The 10,602-nt window shown below is 46.0% G+C and overlaps 2 protein-coding genes across 2 annotated transcripts; both read right to left on the reverse strand.

The window, feature by feature from the left end:
- Positions 1 to 1,882: 1,882 nt before the first annotated feature.
- LOC109401923 (small ribosomal subunit protein eS10B) lies at positions 1,883 to 3,000 on the reverse strand. Its single transcript, XM_062844654.1, has 3 exons — positions 2,844 to 3,000; positions 2,083 to 2,526; positions 1,883 to 2,000 (listed from the first exon to the last, which is right to left on the reverse strand). Exons 2-3 carry the CDS (start codon positions 2,524 to 2,526, stop codon positions 1,965 to 1,967), a joined length of 480 nt encoding a protein of 159 aa, XP_062700638.1. The 5' UTR covers positions 2,844 to 3,000; the 3' UTR covers positions 1,883 to 1,964.
- A 3,413-nt stretch (positions 3,001 to 6,413) lies between these two features.
- LOC134288459 (uncharacterized protein K02A2.6-like) lies at positions 6,414 to 10,301 on the reverse strand. Its single transcript, XM_062853398.1, has one exon. It carries the CDS (start codon positions 10,299 to 10,301, stop codon positions 6,414 to 6,416), a length of 3,888 nt encoding a protein of 1,295 aa, XP_062709382.1.
- Between the last annotated feature and the right edge of the window lie 301 nt (positions 10,302 to 10,602).

Here is a 10,602-nt window from a genome sequence, read left to right on the forward strand (position 1 = left end):
AAACAGCTTCACCTCTGCCGCAACAATGTTGAAGGAAGCAAGTTCTGCCTCCAGCTCGGAGATGTCGTACACCGACAGTCCGGACAGAATTATTCTTACCGGTTGTTCGGCAGCCGGAGTGAAAGTGTGGAACTGTATTTTGGACGTTTTCAATGCACTTACTGCACCACGATAGCCTTCCTCTCCCATGCACAAAAGCTTGACACCTGTTTTGGTTGCCTTCATGTGGTATTCAGTCTGCGAAATATCACTTTTCGACATCACTTCACGCACTTGTTTGGTTGTTAGGCCCACTACCGAGATTGGTGGGACACGGACCTTCTTCGATTTAGGTGGCGGATTTGATATCGCCGGCGCTGGAGTTAGTGTCGGCATTTCGTCATCTTCACCCTCTTCGTTTGACAGTAGTTCGTACTCGTTGTTTACTGTGATGTTGATTCCATGTTGCAGGGAGCCGCTGCCGGGAGATAGAGCGGCCGGCCCGTGGGGTTTGGAACGAACCACGGATTGCTGCTTGTCTGATGACATGAACGGGCTTTTCGCGCGCGGGGGGTGCAAATTTGTTTCACTGTTGTTTTGCTCTACCTCTAGGCCTCGTTTGTTCCGGGAATGGGTTTGACTTCGGAGGGTCATGTGCGTCATATCGGTGACCGCATTTTGCCCGACCGGGTCTGGAGGAACCTTCTGCGGCTTCAGGTTGGCGTTTCGCGAATTTAACTTTGATTTGAACGAAAATAAATCGCGAAAAAGCGGAGCTAAAAAAACTTGTTTACTAGGTACACAGGGCTCCATTTTATTTTTTATTTCCAATGAGAGTGAACAATTTTTCAATCAATGCCCAAAACTTTTGTATATTCATGCTGGTCATCTAACAAAATTATTAACATAATCAAAACATGAGTAATGGGCCCGAAAATGGCACTGACCCATCTTGCCCCGCCCCACCCTACTATGGTATTAAATTACTTCGTTCTAATGTTTAAATCGCTTCAATATCAGACCAGTATTAGAACTGTAAGGTGAATTAGTAAAAAATACTAGATTTTAGGTGATTTCCCAGTGGTGCTCAAATTGCCCCATTGGCCAAATTACTCCGACTACCCCTACATTTTTATTAGAGGGGTGATACACAAATTATGTCACGCAAAAATCGACCTTTTTCAACCCCCCCTCCCCCCTATGTCACACTTTTTGTATGAGACCTCAAAAATGTTTGTATGGGTCGTCACGGTATGCAGAACCCCCTCTCCCCCCTAATTTTAAAAGCGTGACGTAATTTGTGCATGACTCCAGAGAAGGAAGAAAAATATGTCGATTCGGCAACGGCTGTTTGTTTTGTTTAATTTGGATTTACCGGCTATCTGTATTCCACCGGACACATCAGAAGGGTCTCCTCAGTAGCCGTTTTATAAAAAGAAGGACTTAAAAATGAGCATTTATAGTAAACGGCTACTTAAGGGACCGATGGAATACAAGAAGCCGGCAATTCCACAATACAAATGCGGCCAACGCTTGCCAAAAAGCTAGATGTTCACTATGAGCATTAGATACCCTAGCGCTAGCCTATGTCTACAGCAAAAAAAACTTGGACTTGAACAGTTCCCGGCGTTGCTGAACAACTAGGGCAATCACTTCCAGTTCATTAGTAAACAGCACGATCACGGGATAATTCCTGAGCACCAGTGATCAATTTAACCCCGGATTACGGTAGCAATTTCAAACGGTTGTAGTAGTTTGATGAAACTAATATTTCAGGAAACACTATTCTCGATGTATTCGTAAAACATCTCAGCCACTATGTTTATACTTACATGTCGTCATACAACTTCGTTACTAACCAGGAAGAGCACTGAATTTCTTTCCGAATCATGAACACCAAAGATCCAACTTGTAGACGAATGTGTGTATCTTAGATCATACTTTTTATTATTAAATGTACACAGAAGATGGAATCAATCCGTGCCTTACTGTGGCCTCTGTCCTCGGCCGAATGGTCCGCGCTAGAAATTAGAAAGAGAAACAATAGCATTAGAAGGATCTCAAAGGTAAACAATATCAAAACTAAAGGGAGTAAACACTTACGAATTCCACATCTCCGGCTCCGGCGCCGACGTCTCCCTTCTTGTCCGGACCTCCGGCCTGCTGGGTGCGACGGTAGCCCTGTCGGTCTTCGCCTCCCTTCGGTCCATCGGCGGAACGGGGTCCGGCGGTAGCGCGGGCGCGCTGTGGCTCCGAACGGGCGGCACGCTTCAGCGTCGACGGAACAATCTCCGGGGGCAGATGCAGGTACGACCGCAGGTACTCAATACCCTCGTTGGTCAGATACCAGTAGTAGTGGCGCCAGGCGAACTGCTCCTTGACGAAGTTCTTCGACTTCAGCGACTGCATCGTCTTGATGACGTGCAGGTTGGGGATGTTCTCCAGCTCCGGGTGCTTCGGGGCATAGAAATCCTTCTGGGCCACTAGGACTCCCTCCTTGAAGAGGTACTCATAGATGGCGACGCGATGGGCTTTGGGCATAAACATCTGCCGGAAAAACGAAGGAAACACACACAATTAGAACCATTTTCTTCCCCGGTCACTTCCAAGCGGTGAAACATAAGAGGTTAGTGTAAATCTTCCAGCTCCTCCACCAGAAAGAGCTCTTCAATATTGACACTTTCAACGGGGAGGAGCGACGATCGGACGGCACTCGATATTTTCGAACACCATTTTCACCCGGAAAATCACAACTTCCGACAGCGTAAATCACAGATCCGCATCGAGCGCCATCCCTCACATCTTTTCACACTAATCTCGTCCATTTCAGGGCCATTTTTTCACGAAAAATCACAAAAATTCACCTTGCACGAAATGTGTTACAACAATTCCATACGATTGCCGGAAAGAGAAAGAGCGAAGGCGATCGCCGTTTGACAGATGGTGACAGTGTTTTCGCTCGAGCGAGAGCGATTTGACAGCTGGAACGCACGCCGAACGCAAAGTTTGTTTCCGGTGCGAGGCTGATGGATAGTGGGATTCGAAGGGTGGATAAAATCGATTTTTTCGAGCAGTTTACTACTGGAGCCAAGACTGGAGCCTTGACTGGAGCCGAGACTGAAACAAGCAAGTAGGGTAAAAAATATAATTTGGACATGTATGTAATTTGGACAGGCACGGCGATGTATGTCGTGTTATGGAGAGCTAATAAATGTAGATACTTCTTAGTATCGATTATTGGATAAAGTAGACCCTATTCTGATGACTTACGGTGAAAATACGCTTAACAATTAAGAATTTACTTCAAAATTATCGAAAATGTAAATTATTTCACTAAAACCCTTCAAATGTACAGGTATGCAAGACGACATACACTTCGCAGTCACATAAAATTTTCACCTCAAAATCGTTGAATCAATAATTGTAAGAATTTTAAAAGCCTTATTGCAATGAAACATGTTCAATAAAGAAGCATTAGGCAGCCAATCTCTTAACATTCATCTAGAACGCTTAAAATAGGTGGTGTCCAAAATACATTACAAGTTTTCTACTGTAAATATATTTTGGTCACCTGACGAACTACATGGGGATGCTGTGCGATTGCATAATTGGAGGCGTATTCTGTGGGTCTGGCGATATTTCCTCGATTTTAACAAAAACTGTAATAGTTATCAAAACAGATGCCTGTCAAGCGGAGAAATATGATTATTCGTAAGAAAATATTTTTTAATTTATGCTACTTCCATGATTTAACAGTATTCATGGATAAACATTGAGATAATTGCCCTGTCCAAATTATATATATCGGAGGGTGTCCAAAACATATATTCGGTGTCCAAAATGCAATTCTAACAGGCGATTGGAAATTGTGATTTTCTCAGCTTTAAATGCTTTCGTTAAGGTTTTTGTCACCAGGAATGCAAAGTACAATCATTTAATAAGCGTATTAGTACTTTGCAAAACAATCAATTGCTTTCTAAGGGAGCTAGGGGACGATTTTTCCAAAGTTGTCCTCAGCCTGTCCAAAATACATGAATTACCCTACAGTTTGATGAGTAGGCTCAATCAGAATAATAAAAGTTTTGGGTTTAGTCACCGCATGACTTTATCATAATTAATTTAAATTGGCTTTTTTCGGTGATATGAATACTACTCAAAGTAAGAAAGAGTAAGGAAAGTAATGAAAGAATACGGTTAGCGAGCAATAAGAGAAATTGAACAGAAACCAAGACAGAAACTGAAATTAACAGAGGGCTATTCTTTAGCTATACAGCAGCGACGATCCTTACTCCCTCTTACTTTGCGTAGTATTCATGGTATTCATATCTCCGAAAAAGCCAGTTGAAATTAATTATGATCAATCAGAAAATGTTTAAAATCAGCTGATTTTGAGGGCCTTTGACAGCTGCAGCTCATTGTAGAAGCTGAACCTGAGAAAGAATATATTTTTTTTTCAGTTCTGGACACCCACGAAGGTGCAGAGGGCCGAATTGAAAGATCTCCATCCTGGGCGATTTCCGCCATCACCTTCACCTTAAGGAGAAACATCAGAAACATATATGGCTGCCACAATGGCCGACTTGATCCCCTACTCACGTTCTTAAGAACACCAATCTTTAAAATTCGTAAACAAATGCTCGCGATTAGGAAAGCTGCCTCTTTTTGCAAGTGAGCAAAGCCAGGATAAACAAGAACGGCTTGGTTTGACGCTTCTTTAGTTAGATTTGTGCCTCTAAAGTTCGTATGCAAAATTGCCATGGGATTTCTTGATGTTTCACCTTAACCTGTGGCCAGGTCAGGGCCCTGTTATTTGCGTTGTATTTTAATGATGTGACTATTTTGCTCGCCAATGATGGTTTGCTAATCTATGCCGATGATCTGAAAATTATCGTGATTGTACGAAGCCGAACAGACTGCAAGGAACTTCAAAAGCTTTTGGATCGTTTTGCATGTTGGTGCCGCATATATTTTAAGCGGTAAGTGTATCCAAGTGCTGCATCATCTGGTACTGTCGCCGCAAATCTCCAATAGTGTACGACTACAATATAAATGGGCAGGAACTCGAACGCGTTGAGAAAGTTGTGGACCTTGGTGTTTTGCTCGATTCCCGATTGACGTTCAAGTTACACTACTCTTCTGTTATCGACAAAGCCAACCGTCAACTGGGTTTCATCCTAAGAATGGCAAAAGAATTCGACGATCCCATGTATCTCCGTTCTCTTTACTGTTCTCTTGTCAGATCAGTCCTGGAATTTGCGTCGATAGTTTGGTCACCATACGAGGAGGTCTGGATTGCAAGATTAGAAGCAGTACAACGTAGGTTTATTCGGTACGCGCTGAGAAATCTTCCTTGGCGAGATCCGTTGAACTTGCCACCTTATGCTCAACGTTGTACCTTAATGGAACTCGAACCGCTGTATGTCCGGCCCAGAATTAATAGAGCAGTGTATGGTGCGAAGATAATTCGAAATGAAATTGATTGCCCTGCCTTACTTGAGCGTGTTCTATTGAATAATACCAACGGCGTCATGGTTGCGATTTTTTCCGCAGTCAAGTTCGCAGATTGTGAACAATCCTCGGGTACCCACTTTACGTGATTTATGTTTAGTCCCTTACTGTCAGAGCTGTCAGATCAGTGTAACACGCTAAATGTAATTTACACAAAAGGCAATTTACACGGAAAAAAATACACGGTTATGAATATTATTGGGTACCGGACTGGACACACAAAATTTGATCGTTTTCTTTGGTACATCGAGGTCTTGAAATTAGTCTATGATAATACGTCTGCTAGGTTTGGTAGTCTAATACTGAATGACATTTATTATCATGATCTAATCCTAAGCATACTACGGTTCTATGGTTACTACTCTATCATTCCCCCTTAACCAAGAATCCCGAGGGCCTTCCGTCCATCTTGAAAGTTCTTGATCGTTAATGCCTTGGTGAGCAAGTCCGCTGCTTGATGTTCGGCACTAACATGTTTAAGGTGGATGTGTTTTTCTTCGATGTGCTGCCTGACGAAATGATGTTGAATATCAATGGGTTTGCTTCTTGATGAATAGCCGATGTCCTTTTCCGCCAGGTGAATTGCACTCTGATTGTCACATAAGATGGGTACCGGTTCTGGATAGTTCCTCTCGAAAACCTCTCCACCAAATGGCTTCCTGTGTAGCAACCGAAACCACCATACACTCGGCTTCCGTCGTCGAAAGGGCAACTGTTGTCTGCTTGCGACTGTTAGATATAGTCAATCTTTATTGGAATCGGAACTTAAACTAATTATTACAAAGTAATTTTCATCTACGGTTACTCTGATGATTGTTTGATCGGTTGCGTAGCACCGACGATTGGACGCCGCAGATCGAGTCGTCGCGTTGAACGCAACACGTCGCCGAAACGCTAGTCGCCGCTCCAGATGCAATACGCCACAACTACTCTTCCCCCAAGCGACGTGGTGGCAGCACAACTCGATTGTACCTAGTTACGTACGACCCGGCCGGTGGTGGTTGCTGTCTGGCCCGCTCCTCCGTGTCTGACTCGCCCAACGAGCCGTATTCCGACTCTTCACTAGATGCATCATTCGGTTGCGTACCTGCGCCTGTGGGTTGGCTTGCTTCGTCGTCATAGTCATCGAAAGGGTATTTCAACAACTGATGGCTCCTGCGCTTGATAATTCCTAGATCGTCCGAAACGCACTCGTATAGGACAGCTCCAATCTTCTTGACGATTTTTGCTCGTACCCATAGTGGCTTCTTCGGATTTCGGTAGTCTCTTGCATAGACTTTCTCACCAATCTTGAATACCGTTCTCTTCTGTTTGAGGTGGTGTTCTTCAATCTTCTCGCGTTGTCGTTTTTCGTGATTTACCTTCAGCTTGTCGAAACGGATTCTCATCTCTCTTCCGAACATCAACTTGAAGGGACTTTCACCGGTTGTCGCGTGCTTGGTGGCGCGATACATCTCCAGATATGCGCTCAACTGCAACGATACCGACTTTCGCTGGAACGCCGGATCCGATGATAGCTTCTTCAACGCGTGCTTGGCTGTTTTGACTGCGTTCTCTGCAGCACCATTGGAACAAGGGCTGTAGGGTGCTGTCCGCAAGTGCTTGATTCCCCGGGATGAACAAAAATCTTGAAACTCCTCCGAAGAAAATGCAGTCCCGTTGTCGGACACCAGTGTACCGATGGAACCGAATCTTCCGATGAATTCGGAGATCTTCTCCACTGTTTCCTTCGAAGTCAGCGTGCGTACTGGAAACACCTCGATCCACTTGCTGTGGCTATCCACCATCACCAGGAACTCAGCACCACGAAACGAGAAATGATCAACGTGGACTCGATCACAGGGGGCGCTGGTTAAACGCCACGGAGAAATTGGATCGCTTCGCTCTGGTCGCTGCTGCATGCACATCTCGCACTTCTTACCCATGTCCTCGATTTCTTTGTCCAGGGATGGCCACCAAAAATATGACCTGGCCAAACTCTTCATCTTCACGATCCCCAGGTGGACTGAATGGAGCTCGTCTAGCAAAAACTTCCTCAGCTTGGTAGGAACTACAATCCGGTAACCCCAAAGTAGAACTCCTTCTTCAACGCTCAGCTCATCTCGCTTCCGGTGGAAAACCTTCAGGTCCTCTTCTTGGATCATTTGCGGCCAACCAGATTTAACGTATTCAGCTACACGGTTCAACAACTTGTCACGGCGGCTTTCGACGATGATCTGCTTGCGCTCCACCAATGAACGGGTCTCAGCTTCCACAAAATTCAGGAAACTTACCGCTTCGTCCTCGTCTTCTTCGCTTCCGTCGTTACCAATGGGGTGTCTTGACAAAAAATCCGCTGGAACGTTTCGAACTCCTTTCACATGTTGAATCTCGTAGTCACAGTTCGACAGGAAAACTGCCCATCGCTGCAAACGTCCAGCTGCTGTCTCCGGAACACCCTTAGGACTGAAGAGGCTTGTCAAAGGCTTGTGATCCGTCATGAGCTTGAAATGTCGTCCTTGCAGGTAAGTGTTGAACTTGTTGATTCTGTAATAGATGGCCAGTGCTTCTTTGTCGATCACGGAATATCCTGCTTCGTGCTTCTTGAACACCCTCGATGCAAAAGATATCGGTCGTTCACTCTTGTCCGGAAACTCATGAACGATAACAGCTCCAATTCCTTCGTTCGAAGCGTCGCAATAGAGCTTGATCGGCATGTCCGAGTTGTAATGCACCAGTACCGTGTCCTCCGAGAGCAGCTTCTTGATGGCTGCAAACGCTCTCTGCCGATTCTCCGTCCAAGAAAACTTCACGTCGTCCCTCAGCAGCTCGTACAACGGTTTCATACACTGGGCCAAACTTGGGCAAAACTTCGCATAATAGTTCGCTAGGCCCACGAATGCTCGAACTTCCTTGGCATCCTTCGGCGGTTTGACATCCATAATTGCTTGAACTTTTTCAGGGTCCTTGTGCAGGCCATCCTGGTCAATGACGTGACCAAGATAACCGACTTCTTGTTTGAAAAATTCGCACTTCTGCATGTTCAGTACGAATCCCGCTTCCTTGAGTCGCGTTAGCACCGCATTCAGGTTTTCCAGGTGTTCTTCCACGGTTCTACCTGACACCATAACGTCGTCCAGATAACTGACTGTGCCACGACAGCCTTGTAGAACTTTCTCCAACGTCGCTTGAAAAATGGCACAGGCTGTCTTGGTTCCGAATGGCAGCCGGTTCATCAGGTACACAACTCTGTGCGTGCTCCAAGCCAGCAAATGTCTTGTGTCTGCGTCCACCTCTAGCTGATAATAGGCGTTCTTCAGGTCGAGCTTCGAAAAATATTTACCTCCTTGCAGCGCCGCAAAAATCTCGTCTATCACCGGGAAAGGGTGACGGTTGTCCACCAAAAACGGGTTGACCGTGATCCGATAATCTGCACACAGCCTGATGGACGAATCCTTCTTCAGAACGGGGACTAGCGGTGTACCCCATTCTGCTTCTGACGATGGCGCTTTCGAAATAATGCCGGACTCTTCCAGTCGATCCAGTTCCGCTTCCACCTTCTCCTTGAACGCGAACGGAACCTTTCTTGGCTTGCAGAACTTGGGAACTGCTTCCTCCTTCAGGGACAAATGCACCTTGCCATGCTTGAAACAGCCCAACTCACCTTCGAAAACTTCAGCATGCTTCAGCAGCAATGGCTTCAACTGCTCCTTGCAGTCAACCTTCTTCTCCGACACGTGGCAAAAATCGATCTTCAAATTCCAACGGCACATTGTTTGCCGTCCGAGCAGTGGCTGCCTCGTTCCCTCGAAAACGTAGAGCTCTTCCTTGGACACGTGCTCGTTGTACCGCAGCTCCGCCTTGAATGTGCCAACCGCACGGAAACCAGACCCGTTGTAACAGACGAATTCCTCTCTCGAATCGGTGTCCAACGGTATCGCAGAAAACAACTGGTCATACAGATCCTTCGATATGGCGTTCACCGGGCTCCCGGTATCCACCTCAAAACGTACAGGACATCCGTTGACACTGATACCAACCATAACCGGTGGGGGCACTTCCAGCTTGTTGATCCTCAAATGGCTGATCCTGGGGCTTCGCTTCTGTCCACACGGCTTCTTCTTCTCCTTTGGTTGCTCCGAATCCTTAGTGGGACACACCTTGGCAAGGTGTCCCTTCTTATCGCAAAGCTTGCACACGTAACTCTTGTATTGGCATTTCCGGAAATCGTGATCACCTCTTCCGCAGGCGAAACACCGTGAATCACTCTTGCACTGCTTCTTCTCCGCACCTTGCTGGATCTTGTGCACGTTCAAAACGCCACGCTGTTGGAGGGTCGATTCTTTCTTCAGTGCGATCTTCATCAAAACGTCGAAACTGGCCGTAGCTTCTTCCTCGCATACTCGCTCGAATAGTGGACCGCGACGCAGTCCAACCACGAACAAGTTCTTGATGAACACGTCCAGATCTTCTCCAAAATCGCAATTGGCTGCTAGCTTCTTCAACCTCGTGGACCATTCCATTATCGATTTCGCATCACCTTGCCGGGCTTTGAAAAACCGTGCTCGCTCTCGGAACACAACCAGCGTCGGGGTAAACCGCTGCTTCAGCAAGTCGCAGACCTCGGAAAACTTCTTTTCTTCAGGAAGCTTCGGGAAGCACAAATTTTTCACGATTTGATAGACTTCCATGGAAACCGCAGTCAACAGGAAAGCAGCTCGCCGTTCGTCTTTCGCTTCTTCGATTCCATACGCCACAAAAAATCGCTTCAGGCGTTCTTCATAAAGCGGCCACGAATCTCCAACGTTGAATTCTGGTGGCTTGACGAAATTCATTTTTCCGGAACTTCAATTTCCTTTCTTCCTCGTCGCCAGGAACTGTTAGATATAGTCAATCTTTATTGGAATCGGAACTTAAACTAATTATTACAAAGTAATTTTCATCTACGGTTACTCTGATGATTGTTTGATCGGTTGCGTAGCACCGACGATTGGACGGCGCAGATCGAGTCGTCGCGTTGAACGCAACACGTCGCCGAAACGCTAGTCGCCGCTCCAGATGCAATACGCCACAGCGACAATTCCACGAAATTGGTCCACCAGATTGCAGGAACACGTATCCAGTAATGGACCAACG

This window comes from Aedes albopictus, chromosome 1, assembly GCF_035046485.1.
Source record: "Aedes albopictus strain Foshan chromosome 1, AalbF5, whole genome shotgun sequence".
In the NCBI taxonomy this organism is placed as follows: domain Eukaryota; kingdom Metazoa; phylum Arthropoda; class Insecta; order Diptera; family Culicidae; genus Aedes; species Aedes albopictus.